Source organism: Barbus barbus (genome assembly GCF_936440315.1).
Source record: "Barbus barbus genome assembly, chromosome: 38".
NCBI lineage: Eukaryota > Metazoa > Chordata > Actinopteri > Cypriniformes > Cyprinidae > Barbus > Barbus barbus.
The window spans coordinates 26,261,202-26,280,927 of NC_136716.1; the positions used below are offsets into that span (position 1 = coordinate 26,261,202).

At 37.6% G+C, this 19,726-nt stretch overlaps 2 protein-coding genes across 2 annotated transcripts; both read left to right on the top strand.

Annotated features, from left to right (window-relative positions):
- Nucleotides 1-158: 158 nt before the first annotated feature.
- LOC306857566 (protein HID1-like) lies at nt 159-9,815 on the top strand. Its single transcript, XM_079397563.1, has 19 exons — nt 159-266; nt 908-1,057; nt 1,831-2,001; nt 2,525-2,638; nt 3,281-3,378; nt 4,047-4,160; nt 4,234-4,486; nt 4,940-4,996; nt 5,165-5,305; nt 5,450-5,540; nt 5,759-5,910; nt 6,287-6,365; nt 6,440-6,604; nt 6,847-7,134; nt 7,958-8,106; nt 8,192-8,269; nt 8,431-8,522; nt 9,017-9,175; nt 9,341-9,815. The coding sequence occupies exons 1-19, from the start codon at nt 201-203 to the stop codon at nt 9,402-9,404; spliced, it is 2,481 nt and encodes an 826-aa protein (XP_079253689.1). The 5' UTR covers nt 159-200; the 3' UTR covers nt 9,405-9,815.
- A 976-nt stretch (nt 9,816-10,791) lies between these two features.
- On the top strand, nt 10,792-17,820 carry LOC306857489 (pre-mRNA splicing regulator USH1G-like; the record flags this gene model as incomplete). The annotated part of the gene is made up of 4 exons (XM_079397467.1): nt 10,792-10,955; nt 14,707-15,157; nt 15,981-16,550; nt 17,536-17,820. The coding sequence occupies 4 exons, from the start codon at nt 10,792-10,794 to the stop codon at nt 17,818-17,820; spliced, it is 1,470 nt and encodes a 489-aa protein (XP_079253593.1).
- Between the last annotated feature and the right edge of the window lie 1,906 nt (nt 17,821-19,726).

A 19,726-nucleotide genomic window follows, 5' to 3' on the forward strand; every position in this document is an offset into this window, starting at 1 on the left:
GATTGGCTAAAGGTTGGAATGGGCGTCAATGCTGCTGGCGAATCAACGAGTCTCAAATATGAAAACATTACGCGATTGGATGCGCCAGGCAGGTGCAGCGTAATTAATATTCATGAGCGAAGCCTTTGCCGTAGTAGGATTGGTAATTTGGCGTCGTGTTCACCTGTGCTACAGGTGCGCGGTGGATAGATCCCAGTGAGATGGGTAATTCAGACTCCAAACTGCACTTCAGAAAAGCGGTGATACAACTTACTACCAAAACACAGGTCAGGTTTATTTTATTTGACATATGTGACTTTTGTACAGGGTTAAAAATGTTCCAAAGCGCTGTTAAAGTGTAACAGATGGAGAACTGTCGGCTGTTTTTCTTAGAATATCTGATAATATTAAACTTTATACACTCATTCGGATATTAAACCTTTCCTTTAATATAAGATTTTAGGTTTTTAATCAGCATTTAATGTCAAAGCATTCGGATATATGCACAAAACCTAGAGCAAAAACGTGATATATAATATGATAATATGTTTGTTTGGCTTTTCCTCGTTTCTTATTGAGTTTTACGGGTGACGCTCATTTAAGTTGAAACTGACCTGCTTTAATGTTTTCTCAATAAAAACGTCCTTTATGAAGGATTTCAATGAATTATTATTGTCAAGATCCTTTCCTGTAACAAAGAATGGTCAAAATAAAGGGAAAATATTATATTTTGTATGTTGATAGAAAATTAAGCATTTATGATCGTTAACATCTTTTACATTTTTGACAAATAATGAATGTAATGGAAAGAAAATACAGGGGAAGATGTCTATAAACTAGGCTTCAATCTCAATGGATTTATTCTGAAAAGTTATCTTATGCTATTTTATTTTTGCCTTTTAAAAATGGGCCCTTGTGTGATTTGTAGCCCGTAGAGGCCTCTGAGGATGTGTTCTGGGACCAGTTCTGGACTGACGTCAACTTGACGGCGCAGGATATTTTTGCTCTGGTCCCTGCTGCTGAGATCCGTGCTGTGAGAGAGGAGTCTCCATCCAATCTGGCAACCCTCTGTTACAAGGTACAGTCTGTGTCCCATAATAGAGGTCAATAATGAGAAAAAAAGTGATTGTGATCTTAACATGGTGGCCACCAAGAGAGGAGACCACTGATATATATAAAATAAAATGTTTTGTAGACCAATAATATAACTCTCGCATGAATATACATGTATTTAGGTCTGTTTTGACTCCGACGAGATGCATAAAATATCTGAAAAATGCATATTATTAGTAGAGCAACCAAATTTTTGAAAACACACAATTTATTTATTATGTTTGTAGTTTATATATATATATATATATATATATATATATGTATATGTAGTTTGATGGTCTTTTTGACCCAGTTATTTACTGAGGCTTTACAGATGATGTTATGCATAATTCTGATGTTTTGTTATGCTTTGGTTTGTTTTTGTGTTTTATCTACGAGTTAGATTGGTCTCAAATGCATTTGTTAAATATATTCAGGCTCTTTCCCATATCTTACATATACTTTTGGGACTGAATTTTGTTGATAAACATGAATATGCATGAATATTAATCAACCTTTGCAGCATGAAAAATCGTTTTCATCTAAAAGTGATTTTTATTTTCCTTGTAAATATTCCAGAGTAATATTTGTCGTTTTGATATTATCTTTTTTTTTAAAAGTGATTATTTTTTAGCAATCTTAAGTAATAAATTCAAAGTAATGTAATTAAATCAATTGATTTCTCTAAAGTACTAGTCATTTCTTAAGCTTTAAAACATTGCACACTTTTAAAGTGTTTGTGTGTGGGGGTTTTTGCAGGCGGTGGAAAGGCTCGTGTTGAATGCTGACTCAGGCTGTGTGTGTGAGAGAGAGAGACAGGCCGTGCTGAGCTGCACTCGTCTGTTGACTCGGATTCTGCCGTATATCTTCGAGGATCCAGACTGGCGTGGTTTCTTCTGGTCCACCGTGCCAAAAGTGGGCAAGTCTGTGGTGAGGGAAATTTCAGAATTGCTTCCAGAGTGAGCAACTCTCCAAATGGTCGAATATGCACTAAAGTAAAATATGCCATTTGCACACTCTCCCAGAATGGCACCAGCGAACATGAGCTGTGCAAGCAGATTTTAAGAAGCTACACAGAGAACTTGCCTAGCTTGAACTTTTGTTTAAAACATGAGTTGTATGTGTGTGAGAGAGCTTGTTCTGCGGTGCATTTTACGGTCTCCTGTTACCAGCCTAAACACTGCTCTGATTGTGTCTGTCTCAAAGATCGAAGGCATATTAAATATCATGTGAGTAAAGAGACGAAGCGAGCAGAATGAGTGTATTGATGTGATTGTGTGCATGAAACTCTTCAGAAAGCCAGTAGCTTCTCAAACACTTGTCAGACGAGCTTGAAGTCTTGAAGTTTGCACTGTTTAAAAAAAAAAAGGAATGCATGAACTTACTGCTTTTGTGATTTAAAAACATGATTTCTTTGTAGAATGACAAATTTAATTGGTGTGTGTTGATGCAGGATGAAGGCGATGACGAGAGCATGCGGCCATTGGCGGAGTCTCTCCTCACAGCTATTTCTGATCTGCTTTTCTGTCCAGACTTCACTGTCGAGAGCCACAGCAAGACCAGTTCGGTAACCCTCTCTCTCTTTCTCAAGTCTTCCTAGTCTGCCAGACCTCTTGACTATCCATATCTAACTATCAAAGATCCATATTACTTATTCTGGCCAAGAAGTACCTGCTTAGGAGACCATCAGAATGACGTGGAAGTGACCAGCAATAGTTCACGTTTTAAAATGTCATCTAGAAATGGCTCCTGATTCAAATAATGTTTGCACAGACAGAAATTTGCAGAAAATGTTAGACATTTACATTTTATGCATTCGGCAGATTTGCTTTTATCCAAAGCAACTTGCACTGCATTTAGGGTAAAGATTTTATCCGCATGTTTGTTTCCTGTGTGATTTCAGAACTTTTTTGGAATGTTAAATATGTATTTGAAGTACACCTAAAATTTTAAATTAATATTTCTATAATTTGACAACATATTTGCCTAAATAACTGTAATTAAAAATTACTAAATGTTTGTGATTTGAACTATTTTAATCAATTGTTTTTGTTGTTTGCTTTTCTTTTCATCATTTATTTCATGATTTTCCAGGGGTTTGTGAACAGCAGTTTGAGAACCCTAAGCAGGAACACAATTTATGTTCATCTACATGTGAAGAAATAAATAAATAGTTTAATTTATAGACATAAGTTATGTGTGTGTTCAGGATGATATCCAGTCCATCGACAGCTGTGAGTTCATCTGGGAAGCTGGCGTTGGATTTGCTCAGACTCCGCCTCTCAATCACACCCATGACTCCAACAGGTCAGTTGTACATTTGTCCAATTACATTGTATTATAAATCTAATCCATTCTGAAGTGTACATGAGAACTGTGAAGGACCACCTACTCACCTGTCAATCAACCACTGCTCTAAAAGTTCAACAACTTTTCTTTTTTTCTTTTTTTATTGCATTGGGGAAAATAACTGTTTTTGAGATTTTAGAAAAGCACATCAACTACCATTTCAAAGGTTTAGGGGCAAAATAAGTTTATGCACACCAAATTTGGTCAAAAAAACTGTAATATTGTGAAATATTACAATTCAAATAAACTGTTTTCTATTTTAATATATTTTAAATTGTAATGTATTCCTGTGATCAAAACTGAATCTCAGCATACATCATTACTCCAGTCTTCAGTGTCACATGATCCTTCAGAAATCATTCTAATATGCTGATTTGCTGCTCAAGAATAATTTTTGATTGTTATCAATGTTTAAAACCGTTGTGCTGCTTCATACTTTTGTGGAAACAGTGATGTATTCTTTGGTGAATAGAAAGCTCAGAAGAACAGCATTTATCTGAGAGAGAAATCTTTTCTAACTTTATAAATGTCTTTGCTCTCATTTTTGATAAATTTATTGTATCCTTGATTTTTAAGAGTATTAAGTATTATTTCTTTGTCTTTCAATCTCTTTTTCTCACTCTCAGGACAGAGTTGTTGAAGCTTTTATTGACATGTTTCTCAGAAGAAATGTACCAGTCTCCATCTGAGACACACACACTCAACCCCTGGGTCTCGTTCTTTTGCTCTGGAGAAAACCGGTAGCCTCATATGTACTCATTTGTTGTCATTCGTTGGTGATGCAGCAATTAAAGTTTTCTCTCTCTCTGTCAGACATGTCCTGCCGCTCTTCACCTCTCTTCTTAACGTGGTCTGTGCATATGATCCTATCGGATATGGTATCCCGTACAATCACCTGATGTTCTCTGACCAGCGGGGGGTGATAGCAGAGCTGGCGCTGCAGACACTGATCGTTTCACTGGAGCAAGAGCTCATCGATAACTCAAACACCAGCCCAAACCTGAACACCAACACTGACACCTGCTCTGCTGATTACAACAAGAACACAACTGCTGAAGGATGCCAGGTAACAGGACTCACAGATGTTCAGATTAGCATCCCAGCTAAGAAAAATATATTATAAGAATGTTTTTCTAACATTAATATATGAAAACATTATTTCTGAACATCAGAAGGACTGAACATTTTAAATGTTCTAAAAACGTTTTAGTAACATTTCCATTAAGCTATGAATACTTTTCTCAATTTTATGTTTTCAATACAATATCCGATTGCAAAGTGATGTCAACCATAATAACATCCAAAAATTAATGTTTTTAACTTTTGCTTAAATGGCATCCAACATCTTGTGTGAAAAGACATAATTTTAGTGCATTTGAAACGGGAACAAAGCATGCCCAAGAATGTTGTCTAAGCAGTGCACTAGGTTTTGTAAGAGAGCCTGTGTTCAGTATTATGATAGATCAGTATTTCAAACGCTCAGCTTGAGTATCAGATTTTTCCTCATGATGTTTTTCAGGCAACAAGAGGTGAAAACCTGTTTGTAAACTACCTGTCTCGAATTCATAGAGAAGAGGTGAGACACATACACTTCACAATCATCCCAAATCAACTGCAGCAGCCCTCAGCTTCTACCTTACACATGTAATAGAATATTAAACACTGTAAATGATCAGTAACCTCACATATTATCTTTCATAATAATACCTATATTTTTCTAAATGCATGTATTTTTTGCACGTAGGATTTTCATTTTATCTTGCGAGGAATCGGCCGGCTGCTCAATAACCCCCTGCTGCAGACATACCTGCCCCATTCCTGCAAGAAAATCCAGTTTCATCAGGAGCTGCTGGTGCTTTTCTGGAAACTCTGTGACCTCAACAAGGTGCCACATTGTGTTGTTTTGTTTGAGTTTTTTTTTTAAATAAAATAATTGTTTTTTAATTACTATTTTACTTCTACAATCCTTATGTAATTGGTTGAAAAATAACTGTGTGCACTGTGATGTTTCTTCATCTCTGAATTTTAGAAGTTCCTGTTCTATGTGTTGAAGAGCAGTTATGTGCTGGATATTTTGGTACCAATTCTATTCTATCTCAATGACACTCATGCCAATCAGTGTGAGTATCTGAAGCATTCAGTGTTACACATACAAAAGAAATTCACCCATATATTTGACTGTAAGAAAAATTCATATTTTCAAATAATTTTCCTGTACTTTTCTCATCTTAATTCAGTTTATTGCCCATTTCTAATGGTGTTTTATTAATATGAACTGTGGATGTGATAATAGCCATGTGTGTTTGAATCGATATGACAGATATGCATCTGTTTGCAGCACGTGTCGGTCTGGTGCATATCGGCGTGTTCATCTTGTTGCTGTTAAGTGGAGAGAGGAATTTTGGGGTGCGTCTAAATAAACCCTACAGTGTGCGTGTGCCAATGGATATTTCGGTGTTTGCTGGGACTCATGCTGACCTGCTGATAGTGGTGAGATGAACACCGATTCAAAGAAGACTTTGTCACATCATATTGGAAATGAAGATTTTAAAAGCCACAAATAAAAGTGCAGTAAAAGTATGACTTGTGCAATATTGCATGTCTTTTTGTAAAGAACACACCCAAAATTTAATTAAAGTCTTCCAGTTTTCTAAAGCTCTCCAATCTCACTCACACAGCTGCTCCACAATTGGTTAAACTTGCATCCTTAATGCATATTTGCATTTATGCATTTGGCAGATGCTTTTATCCAAAGCAACTTACGTTGCATCTTTTCAGTTCATGCATTCCCGGAAATATAAGCTAATAATATTTTCATGAGCATTAAAATGCAATTATTTTATTTTTATTTATTTTTTATCGACAGGTTTTCCATAAAATCATCACCAGTGGACATCAGCGACTGCAGCCCCTGTATGACTGTCTGCTCACTATTATAGTCAACAGTAAGCAAGGTTAAAAAGTACATACATTGAGATTTTTTTCACTTCCTGATGAATCATTGCTGTTGTTTTTTCAGTTTCTCCTTACCTGAAAAGTCTGTCTATGGTAGCAGCCAACAAACTACTACACCTGCTGGAAGTTTTCTCAAGCCCCTGGTTCCTGTTCTGCTCACCTGTTAACCATCACCTGGTTTTCTTTTTGCTTGAAGTTTTTAACAACGTCATTCAGTACCAGTTCGATGGTAAATTGCTTTTGAAGCTTCATCACTGCTGTAAATACAGTCGCCACAGACGTGCTGGCAGTTCTTCATTTAAATGACTAAAAAAATATGAAGCAGCAAAAGTCTGAATGCAAATCATTTTACTCTAAAACATGATTTCTGTGGCGAACCTTGGTATACAATCTTACAACTTTGATCTTTGAAACTCCGTTGTTTACTGTAAATGTCATAAGCATTTGTATTCACCTGTCTCTTAAAATCAGGTAACTTTAACCTGGTGTACAGCATCATTCGCAAACGCAACCTCTTTCACCAGCTGGCTAACCTGCCTACAGACGTCAACTCAATCCAGAAAGCCCTGCAGAAGAAAAGCAGAAGCAACAGCACCCATAATGCCATCTTCATGGAGACCAACAACCCATGCAACACTGCCTGTAGTGAAGGACCGTATAAAACCACACCGGTTCAAACAGGCACTCTGAACGCAAGCTTGAAGGCCATGCCACGTACGCAACCGACTTCATCATACACGGTTGCACTCTTCCATCTCAGTATGTTGACTATTAAGAGTCCAGTAGCTGTTTCCATCCACATTTTTATGCAAATTTTGAAATGTCATAAATAAAGATGGATGGAAATTATGTATCCAGTGCATAAAATCATAAAATGTGTATAAAAAACTGTGCGCATGCATCTGAGATAGATGATTTCTTTATCCAAAAGAAAGCGTGCATAAACTACAGTGACAACACATTTACTGAATAAATTCTTTGAGGTGCAACAAAAAACCTGTGACTTGAACAGATCACGTGATTAGATACCTGAACTAACCATCTCAAATATTGTTTCAGTCATTCTTAAAGGTCTGTCATCAAAATGATTTGCTATAATTACCTTCCCAGAACTGTCTCGCATTTCCAAACACAAGATGGCACTACAGTGTTTGTTACTGCATTCCATCTGCACATTTTGAGGAACAATCATTATGTATAAAAATAGTCACTGTGGCTTCCCCAGTTTTAGTCATTTCGAACTTCGTGATAATAATAGTTTTCCAGGAAGTCATGATTTTATGCTCTTGATTGCATGGGCTGGAAACGGTTTTATTTGGAAATATGCAATATTATGATTTTTAATTTGCAACTTTGGATGCAAATAAATTGTTGCTGTATTGATTTTGTTGGGTTATTAAAATTCTGTTTTTATTTAGAGATGTATTTTAGAATTGTATAATTTTTTTATTTTTCTGTCCAATTGTCAACATATAATTTGTTAATTGTATGAATTTTATTGTTCTCACCATAAAAATGGCCTTGCTTCTGACATTAAAAGAATATTGCATTAAAAAATGTAAATTGCTGGTTTATGTTGTAGGTATTGATAAACTAACAGAAACATCACAGGTTTCTGAGGATGGAACGACGCTGTTTCCGCAGCAGAGTGACTCGACCAACAGCCAATCAGATCACAGCTCTGAGACACAAGTCAGAGACACTGACCCGACCTCAGGTCAAGATGACCAGGTACAGCAGCACTGATGACCCTGACATTTAATCTGTTACTTTTTGTTTATATCAATAAAAATTTTTTCTTTTTTTAATTCCGTAGAAGTCTGAAAAAGAGGATTGTGATGGAAGTCCGAAACATGTGTCATCTTCATTGGACTGGGCTCCTACTCCAGACTGGGTCAGTCATAAAACCCTTAAATTATAAACTAAAGCTTGTGAAGACCTCATATACACTGCAATATTTGTGAGACATTTTTCAGAAAAAAAAAAAGGCAAATTAGTTTTCCTCTCCAAAACATTAATTCTGATCACATCTGATCTCTGGATGCTGTCTTTCAGGTCCTCTCCTGGAAGAGTAAACTTCCTCTGCAGACTATAATGAGACTCCTGCAGGTGCTGGTGCCTCAGGTGGAGAAAATCTGCATAGACAAGTGAGACACACACACACACCCAACATCATTCACACACTCAGAGTTTATCAGTAACACTTTACATAAATGCTCCATTTGTTAACATTATTTAATTAACATAAACACAGACTAAACACTTCTAAAGCATTTATTAATCTTCACCATTTACAAATGCAATATTCAGTCAATCAGAAAATGTTATATGTTAAGATTATTTAATGGACCTTTGCTAAAAATTAATCATTTTTATTTTACTAATGTTAATAAAGATTAATAAATACTGTAACAAATGTATTGCCCATTGTTACAGTAATTAATATTTTTTTCATTAAATATCCTGCATTATTAGAAATATTGCATGTTGATTTTAACAGGTTTCAGGTTAACAGGTTTTAATTTAATTTAGTTTAAATTTTAATCCCAGATTTTTAGTGTGGTTTTGAACCCTAAAGCATGTGTATTGTTAAGCTTTACAGTTTGACCTGACTGAGTGAGTGCTCTTGTTGTTCTTGTAGAGGTTTGACGGACGAGTCTGAGATCCTGAAGTTTCTGCAGCACGGGACTCTGGTGGGTTTGCTCCCGGTTCCTCATCCCATCCTCATCCGCAAGTACCAGGCCAATGAGGGCACGGCTCTGTGGTTCCGCACATACATGTGGGGCATCATCTACTTACGGTGAGTCCTGCGCTCTATGGGACAATGTAGGAGATACACTAAAAATTACACTCGGCATAGAAAGTCACACAAAGTAATTGTATTATACCTTTTATTAGGACGTGACCAGTGTGATGTTTTGTATGTATTGTATGTATAAAAGTTGCTTTTTTTTTCTTGTTTTAGTAACGTGGATCCTCCTGTTTGGTACGACACTGATGTCAAGCTGTTTGAGATCCAGAGAATTTAATGGCACCGAGAGAGCCAACTCAACAAAACTGACTCGATTTCTCCAAACTGGCACATTCACAAAGATTTAATTCAGATTTACACTTTCTCTCTAAAAAATGAATGTTTATATATAAATGAATGAATTTAAACTGCCCAGTGAAATACTTATTTCTGATACATTATGCTTCATTTTCTTCTGAGTCAATCCAAATCCACGAGGATGGACACATGACCCTCAGGTCTCTGACCTCGTGAGCAGTGAGAGGAGTGTGTTTATATTGTTTTGTTTTTTTCAGTTATTTTTACTGAAACAGTGTTCTGTGAGGAGGGGTGTGAATGAACTCTGTATATAAACTGATGCAAAAGCTTCATCCTATAAAAGCTGGAAATGCTGCATGTATAGAAATACTATAAAAACTCTTGAATGCCTTTTGGTCTACTTTTTTTTTTTTTAATGCAAAACAATGACAATATATGTCAGAAACCTGTTAAGATCAACATGAAAAACTGCATAATCTCTGAATAGGCAATATTTTGTCTCTGACTGAAACAGGATATTTAATTAATAAAATGCAGGATGAGATTTCATTTAATGCACCATACATTTATTGAATGATAAAAAGTGTTTCTAGTTCTGCTTGCTTGCGCTTAGAAGAGAGGACATGGAGAAATAATACCGAAATAACGAATTCTAACGTTTTGACTAAAGTTAATGAAGTTAAAATATCATGCACTTTCATTAGACCTTTAATAGTCTTAGAAGTGAGAATGACAAGTCCAGGCTTTCCATGGTGCTTCGACTAACAGCAAGACTGCACATTTGATCAGATCTGCTAGGATGAGGTGATGCTGGGGTCACAGCAGGGTTTGGCTCTGTTTACACTGCATTAGTTTAATGTTTGTTGTGTGTTAAGTTTCTCAGCTGCAGGGAGGAGAATAAAAAGTTTAAAGGCTATAAAATATCATATAAAAATATAAAATAGACTATATATACAGGAGGTACCTATTTTCAACACTGCAACATTATAAATAGCCTATTTACAGTGTTTATTTAGTCATTTTGTTTGTTTTTATCTAAATATAATTGCAGTTCGCGTCAAATCATTACATCATACCCTGCATCAATATTCATCATTCTGGTAATGTAATTGTAACAGAGTGTGATTTTACCTGAATGTGTCACCGAGTTCTCATCTGTCAGGTGTGCGCTGACCGGAAGTGGGTGTGACCATTCAGCACTCCTCCCATAGCAACCGCGCGAGAGTGCCTGCAGTCCCTCGAGTGGAGACGCCAGAAGCGCACGTGAAATCTCGCCGACACAGCACACGCCAAATGAGAGTCCGTGAGCCGGGATAGAGGGGTCAGTCGCCGCCGCCATGGAGATATATTCATCTACTGATGTCGCCATGAACGACAAATACCACCGGGCGGCTCGAGACGGTCACCTGCACCTGCTGAAAGACGCGACGCGCAAAGATCTGAACGCGCCGGATGAGGATGGGATGACGCCGACGCTCTGGGCCGCGCACCACGGCAACCTGGATGCGCTCAGACTGCTGGTGGCACGAGGGTGAGTGATGCGTCAATTATTCATGAGGAATAGATATTTATATAAAATTATTATTCATGCATTCATTTTATAAACTATTTTAGTTTAAAATATAAAATTCCAGACCACTTGATGAATGTAAATGGTTGTTTTCTCTTTAATTTTTGGTAATATTTGACGCTGGACCACAAAACCAATTTTTTTAAACTGAAATGTATACATAATCTGAAACCTGAATAAATAATCTTTCCATTGATGTATGGTTTGTTATGATAGGACAATATTTGGCCGAGATACAAATTTGAAAATCTAAGGGTGCAAAAATATCTAAATATTGAGAAAATCACCTTTAAAGTTGTTCAAATGAAGTTCTTAGCAATGCATAGTACTAATCAAAAATTTGATATATTTACAGTAGGAAATTTACAAAATATGTTCCTGGAATATGATCTTTACTTAATATCCTAATGATTTTTGGCATTAAAGAAAAATGTATAATTTTGACCCATACAATGTATTGCTGGCTATTGCTACAAATATACCCCAGCGACTCGCATATTTGCTGACTTATGACATATTTGCTCAAGTCTAATTCCAGAAAACAGTTGTTACTGAGATTCTAGCCATGTTCTTTTCAAAAATATGTAGTATAGTAACATCTGTAAAGCTTGTGTTGGGTCAGACTGACTCCACCAAAACACATTGTGTAAATGTACAGTATTTATTTTGCTGACAATGTACCATCTGAATATCGTAGCATGAGAATTTCTTTCAATCATTCATTCTCTGAGACCCTCAACATTGATGAAGGTTTGTGATACGTATATTGCACACTGATATGTACTTCTTTATTGCATCAGTCTATAAAACACCTTTTCTATTTGGTTCTACTTGAAGCATGTCATTCTAAGAGTTAATACATTTTAAAATAATTAATATAATATACAGCGCTCTCAGGTTGTGGTTATGTTTTGGCATATGCAGTTTCATTAACAGGATGGCAGTTCAGTATCTGCACAGATAATTTAGCCCTCCACCCAACCACTCTCACTGATGGATATCTATTATTTGCATATTTACTGTCCTAGGCTAATTAAAATAAAGGTCACCCGGGAGAACAATTAAATTCACTCTTGAGTGTCACTATTGTTATTACTGCTTAAAAGTACTAGGTCTATATTTCATTATAAATTATGAATTCTGCCTGCAGAAGAGTTGCTGATAAAAGCATGCTGTAATAATCTGATATGTCAAGGATATCTTAAGCATTCAGCTCCATCTAGTTGGAATATGTAACCAAATATGAAAATTGTCTTTTTTTCGCACACTCATGTTGTTCCAAAATCATATGCTGTTGTTTTGATTTTACATATAGAACAAGCTGCATCAAGATTCTTCAAAAATATATCCTTCTGTGTTCCATTGAAAATATCATCTTGTGGGTTTGAAACGTGATGGACAGTGAATAACGACACAGTTTTCTATTCATTTTTAGAACTGGCTTTAGGAGAGAGCAGTAGTGTTGTATTGTTTAACAAGTCATTAGGTAATTAGATCTAAATAACCTGGCTCTTATCGCATGTCCAGGTTAATAACAGAAGCTAAATGTTCTGCTCTGTGAACACCCTCGCTGTTCTCTAATTAGTGTTCTGCATCAGTCCCTCCAGATCTCTGACTGAACCAGATCTGTTACTGAAAACACGTTCACAAAGAGATCAAACTCATAATAACTCAGCATTTCAAAGTGTGTGTTTAGGACAGAGGATCACTTTGATTTTTACAGTCTGAGCATTTATTTGGATGTCATGATTGATCCCATGGAACTGACTGAATATTTTTGCCTTTCCATATATTTTCACTTCATTCAATGGAACTGATTTTTACTTTGGTAAATTTGGTAAATCATGTTTAACTTATATGTTTTACTTCTTTCCATCCTATTTGTAAAGTGAAAGTGCACACACACACAGTAGTGAACACACACCCAGAGCAGTGGGCAACCATTTATGCCGCGGCGCCCGGGGAGCAGTTGGGGGTTCGGTGCCTTGTTGTGGTATTGAAGGTGGAGAGAGCGCTGGACATTCACTCCCCCACCTACAATTCCTGCCGGACCTGAGACTCGAACCCACGACCACAACTATCCCGGCTCACGGCCACAACTGCCATCCCCCAAATAAATTTTACTTTATTTCTGAGTAAAACAAAACATTCAGCAAGAAAAATGTATGGCAGGTGCTTAACTTTATCCATCAGGAGTTGATTATGAATTATGGATTATGAAAAATGGGCATTAGATTAATTAATGGAGTTAGGTGGTTGGAGAGAAAATAAATTATTCAATAGCAAGTTTTTTTGGTTGCTTTTTTTCATTTTGAAAAAGAGCAGAGTAATACACTTTTTTTTCTTTTTTTTTTAGTAGCTGAGAACTAAATTATTTGACTTTTCCACTACTAGGAACAATCAATAATGGGATTGACAACACAGACTTTCCATCACAAATTTAAGCATTATGGCCCAAATATGTCTAGAGTACAGATGCTAAACGCTGTGCTACATTTCTAACGAGCAGTAAGTTTTAATACTTAGAGTCTTTAAAGACAGTTCAGGGCCGCATGCATGTTCATGGAGAGGAATTTTACACATGGGCAGACAGAGAGAAAGATGTTAATGTTCACAGTTAAAGGTCAACATAATGAATTAGGGCTATTCCTCTTCCGCCTGCCTGTTTCCTTGGCTGTTGGCATTTTGCTAACTTGAATGGCAGCACCATTATACACCTCAGGCTTTCACGTTTTGCTTTCTATAGTATTTTAATCTTGTTACCCCGCATGGTCCCATAAAACCTTACATCGTTTCTGCTGGTCTGTGCTTATGGGTGGTTGCCATTTATACCTCAGCAACTCTTATCAGATTTTTGGCAAATATGAGATTAAAAGAGAAAGTGGTTATACTGACTTATGGACCTTAGTGAGAGCAGACAGCTTATTAAATATGCAGAGTATATATACAGCATGTTTTAAATGCATTTGTCTTAACTAAAGTCTGTTGCACTTCAGTTTGTTGACAGGCCATTTCAAGCATACATGATCTTGACACCATGATTACTGGTTAACATGCTCTCCATGTGATACTAACATATAATAAACAGGGTTTTGTGCTAAATTATCAACATTGTGCCTAATGAATGAAGCACAAACATAATGAATTGTATGTAAAGTACGGTTGGTAATGAATACTGCAGGTCTCTTTCAATGCAGATGATGAATGCATTGCATGGTGCATAGCTTTTAATGACTCGGAGAGGTGAGCCACAAAGGCAGTGTGCATAGTGTGTGTACATGTGTGTTACAGTAGAGCTCCAAAGCATCATGTTACGTATTGAGATCAACACCTTGCCACACAACAGAACATGAACGCATGCACTCATGCACCGACACGCACATATGCACATACACATGTATTCACACACCCTATATTTTCACTAGGAATTGATTCATGTATTGGCTTGACCAATTAATCAGACAATTATTGTCCATTTTAAGAGCATTAGCATTGGTCGATAACCATTTTGCATAAATATTTTGTGAACATCTCATTTCTTATTATTAATTTGTATTATATTATTGGCCATCAGCCACCCTGCTTTCTAAATATCATTACTGGTATCAGTCACTGACAAACCCATATCCATCAACCCCTAATTTTGATCATGTAACTATGTAAACTATAGAATTAGATATAACTGATCCACTGTTGTTTTGTTGGTCCACAGAGGAGATCCAGATAAATGTGATATTTGGGGAAACACTCCTCTTCACCTGGCAGCAGCTAATGGACATCTCAACTGTCTGTCCTTTCTGGTGTCATTTGGCACCAATGTGTGGTGCTTGGACAATGACTACCACACGCCACTGGACATGGCAGCCTCTAAGAGCCACATGGACTGTGTGCGATATCTGGACTCTATCGCCGCCAAGCAGATCACCATCAACCCCAAACTGGTGAGCAAATTGAAGGACCGTGCATTCCGTAATGCAGAGAAACGCATTAAGAACTGTGAAAAGCTTCAGCGCAAGCATCACGAACGCATGGAGAAGCATTTCTTGAGAGAGAGTGCTGCAATGGACACGTCGGATACGATGAGTTACAGCAGTTTCAGCAGCACCCTGAGTCGAAGGATCCCTCAGTTCAACACCCTCGACTCCAACATGACATACTCACAGGTACTGTGCCTGAACAACACATTGGTACTAAAAAGGCATAGAACTGGTAAAACTCATCATAAAACCTTCGCTTCTTGGAATAGGTCAATGTATACAAGCAAGTTATAAAGCTCTGTTTCAAAACCTATTCCTAGAGGGCCTCCAGTCTTAATCAAACACACTTGAAACCAGCTAATCAAGTTCTTCATGATCACTAGAAGCTTCTAGGCAAGTGTGTTTGGGCAGGTTGGAGGACATTGGCCCTCCACGACTGGACAACCCTGAATAAGAGAGTAGCATGTTACCAATAAGACTGTAGCCTGGTTCACAGTCTGCATTTTCAATTTATCCCAAAGGTGTTCATTGGGGTTCGAGGCAGGGGTTTTTCTTTATTGACCTTTGTGCACATCATGGTGCAATGGAAAAGTTTCCTATCTTAGTAAAAGTGATTGCCTATGGTGATTTCATTACTTGACCTTATGCTCATTAGTAAAAGGTGTAGCTAAAATATGCAAATCCTGTAATTTAGAAGAGGGTATGAATAAACTTGAACTCTGTTAAACACTTGGCAGTAGATTGTAGCAGTTGCTGGTTCAGTCCCCACGTGATTTATCACCATTATTCTCTTGTGCAAAACCTGGGATATTGCTTTAGATATAGCATTTTATAAATAAAGACTTGCTTCCTTGTTAGAGTAGCATAATGCTTCTGTGGACATCAGTGCATGCTAGTTCACTAAAAGTAGTCAGTCTTCAAATAGGGTGCCTAAACGTGTGTTAGACAAAGTTTATATACAGTGTGAAGTAGTACAAAGAATATGACCACTATAAACTTCTCTTTACAGGCAACGCTTCAGTCCACAACAAGAGGCCGGACCAAGATTCAGCGGCGTCTTGAGAAGAAAAAGCAAGGCGACGGAACATTCAAGATTTCCGAAGACGGGCGAAGGAGTGTTCGCTCGCTCTCTGGTCTTCAGCTGGGCAATGACGTCATGTTCTTGAAGCAGGGAACGTATGTCGATCGACGCCAGCAGTCCAGCCCTCGGCTCAACATCCGTAACATGTTTTCTCATAAACAGGACATCAGGCCAGACGATGATGATGATGAGGTAGACACTGTTTCAAGGGCACTCAGTGATCCGGGTCTGTATGATGCTGCATACTCGGAAATAAGTACAGACTCTGGTAGGGACTCCTTGTTCAACCGCCCAGGACTCGGTACTATGGTATTCCGTCGGAATTATGTGACTGATGGGCTGCTCCGAATGGGACGGGATGAGGGCAGTGTGGTGGGGAGTGAACCAGTGGGACGGGTCCCAAACGTCCGCTTACGGGGGAGATTGCCACTACGGTCACCTAGTCTTGATGAAGTCAGCATTGGAAGCTCATTGAGTCTCCAAGAGAAGAACTTGCAGGTACAAACAAGAATCACTAGATACCAGATGAATTCCACTTGTTTCATTAAGTGCTATCTTTATCTGATTAGTTCTAAGTAAATGCTCCTGGAGGGCTAACTTCTTAAGGTCTTCAGTTCTAACCCTGCACCAACATGCCTGACTCTTGTTTTCAAGTAATGCAGAAGACCTTGATTAGCCCATTCAGGTGTGTTTGATTCAGGTTGGGACTACACTCTCTAGGATGGCCCTCCAGGAAAAGGGTTGGCTACCCCTGAACTAGATTCGTACTATTGGCAGTCTTGAACTTGCAGAACATAAAGTATAGGCAACTCTGGTCCCGGAGGATTACTGTCCAGCTGAGTTTAGCTTCATCCCCAGTTTAACCAAAAATTCTTCAGGATTACTAGAAATGTATAGGCAAGTGTTTGATTTGGATAGAGCTGAACTCTGCAGGACAATGGTGGTTCTCCAGGACTGTAGTTGCCCATCCCTGCACTACACTGCTTTACATTTAAATGGCTGGTTAACATTCAATTGAGCATTTTGCAGCGCGCTTTCAAAGTTTCTCTGAAACCCTTCATCTTCCCCATATCCACCTGTACAGATCTGCTACGGGATATTTTTATTTTATATGCTATTTGTGCATCAGCAGTATGTCTTAAATATTCACAGCATCGTATCGCTGTATGCATTGGCAGTAGCAAGTTCCTGTACTTGCTTGCAGCATCAGAAATCTACAACTACTGCAATAACTAACAGCAGCAGCAATTCAACAGCAGCAGCAGTGTAGCAGATCTATTCTGCCAAGACCAAATACATTAACATTGTCATGTCCATTACCATGCTAAAATCTTCTGAGAGTTGTCATGATAGAAATGTGCTAATCTGAATCATTCAGTGTCAATCTGTTGATCTAATCAGTTTGAGAAGACACTGCATCTACATCTGGAAGAGGGCTTTATGATAATTATGATGATTGTTCTTATGTGGCGGCATACTGTAGGATTTGCCATGGGAGGAAGGAGACCTGGGTTTGGAGGAGGAGGATGACGAGCTTCAGCCATCTTCGGCTCCTTTAGAAGTGTTCCTGGCATCTCAGGGACTGAGTGACTTCCTCTCCATCTTCCATCGAGAGCAGATGGACCTGGATGCATTGCTGTTATGCTCCGAGCAGGACCTCATCAGCATCCACATCCCACTCGGACCTCGAAAAAAGCTACTTGATGCATGCAGCAGACGCAACAATGCTCTGGACGAAGTTGATGGCATGCAGGACACTATGCTGTAGAGTGTGTATGTCTGTTATTGACTATTGTTCCAAAATCTAGTGTATTTTCTTGTTGCCTGCATAAGCAGTTGTTTTTTAAAGTAGCGTCCTAGATGAACTTGTGTCTACATAGGCAGCAACTCAACACACCACAAAAAGTGCAAAAAAATGCATTTCTCCTCTGTATTAGACAAGACTTCCAGTATTTCTCTCACTTTGACTACCATCTTGGATGTATTTGTTTACTAATTGCTTGTTGCATTCTAAGATTGCATTCTCTGTGAAGATTTGGCCAAAACAATGTATTTGTTACAAGATAATTATGCTGCCTACTATTTATAGCCACTTAGCGACCTCTACAAAGCCTCAATTGACCTGGTTTACGAAATGTTCATCCCGTCTAAAGGTACGTTCACATTATCAATTTCAGCTACATTTTATAAGCAAGTTATGTTTTTGATATTTCAAAGAAAAAAAAAATATTTGGCTTTGTGTTTTTTGGAGTTTTTTTAAAGCAAAATATGGTAACATTTTAGATTAGGGAACACTATTCAGTAATAACTAGTTGCTTATTGGCATGCATATTCTTAGCATATTGGCTGTTTATTAGTACATACAAAGCACATACTAATGCACGACCATATTCTAAATCCCTTAACCCTACTTAATACCTAAACATAGCTACTACAACAACAACTACCTTACTATCAATAATAAGCAGCAAATTAGGAATTTATTGAGGGGAAAACACTTAGTTAATAGTGAATGTGTTCCCTAATCTAGCATACAGTAACTTGCTTTACCTGTGGAGTGACTTTGCTTTTCTGCTGCAGGTGACTTAATAATGTTAATCTTAGCCAAATAGCTTAATTAAAAACTCATTAATTTTGACGCCCAATTGTAACTCGGTCTGGTCAATACCAGATTGACAAAATCAAGCCCCACCCTACTTGTTCTCCTGATTAAATATCCTGTTTCACTTTTAAATGCATGACATTGTGGAAGAAAACAGGTTGGGCAGTGCAATTCACATTTTTGAAATGCTTTCTATACCTGCACCTGGAGCAGAGCCATTGTGTGCGTCTGTGCATGAGTGAGTGATATGCCTGCCTCCTTGTGGCTGGGAGGACAACTACAGCTATTCTATGGTACACATCACTCTCTAGCCAGCAAAACTGTCTGCTCACAAAGTAGTTCTACTTGGAAAATGACGTCTATATGCTGATGGTTGCTGTTTTGAATGCACATGCATTTTGGAGTTAAAATTCACACAAACTTTTAATCTGACCAGCTATTTACCATCTTGAGGTTCATCAAAGATATTGTGGTTCCTGATACATTCTGTTAATTATTTCCTTGCATATTGATGCAGTATTTTATGGCTAAAATAGAGTAATTTGTAGTAATAATTAGCATTTTCAACTTCACAATGATTTTCAACTCTAACCATTCAGACCAAGAAACGAAGCCTTTGTTACATGATGATGCATCTTGATATTGACATACTGTATATTTACTAGTGGAGCAAAAATCTATATATCAGCGCTTTAGTGTCCCACATTACTCTAATTATATGTACCATGGCGGAGAATTAAAATGGTAAATATATCCACAATTTATATGAACGTAATTTCAAGCATTTAAATAGAATCATTTAGATCAAAAATTCTGTAAGATCATACATTCAGGTCAGATGTGTCCAAACTTGGCTCATCGCTTACTGTATGTGCAAGCATTGTCTAATTGTTTGTGTTTAGTTGTACATATGAAGCTTTGGACAGCATCAATGTCCAGCCAAAAGACTTTTCAGTTATATAAAAAGTTATGTAGGTGATTTAGAGTTTTTATCTTTTGAATTCTGGTGATTATAATGTTTGTATGCTGAACTGACTCCAGCTGAGAGGTGGTTGGAGTTTGGGTGTGTGAA

Coding starts and splice junctions, on each gene's coding strand:
- LOC306857566 (XM_079397563.1), top strand. CDS start 201: ATGGGTAATTCAGACTCCAAACTGCACTTCAGAAAAGCGGTGATACAA. Junction 7,135..7,957: donor GGTTGCACTCTTCCATCTCA/GTATGTTGACTA, acceptor TTTATGTTGTAG/GTATTGATAAACTAACAGAA. Junction 8,270..8,430: donor GGGCTCCTACTCCAGACTGG/GTCAGTCATAAA, acceptor GCTGTCTTTCAG/GTCCTCTCCTGGAAGAGTAA.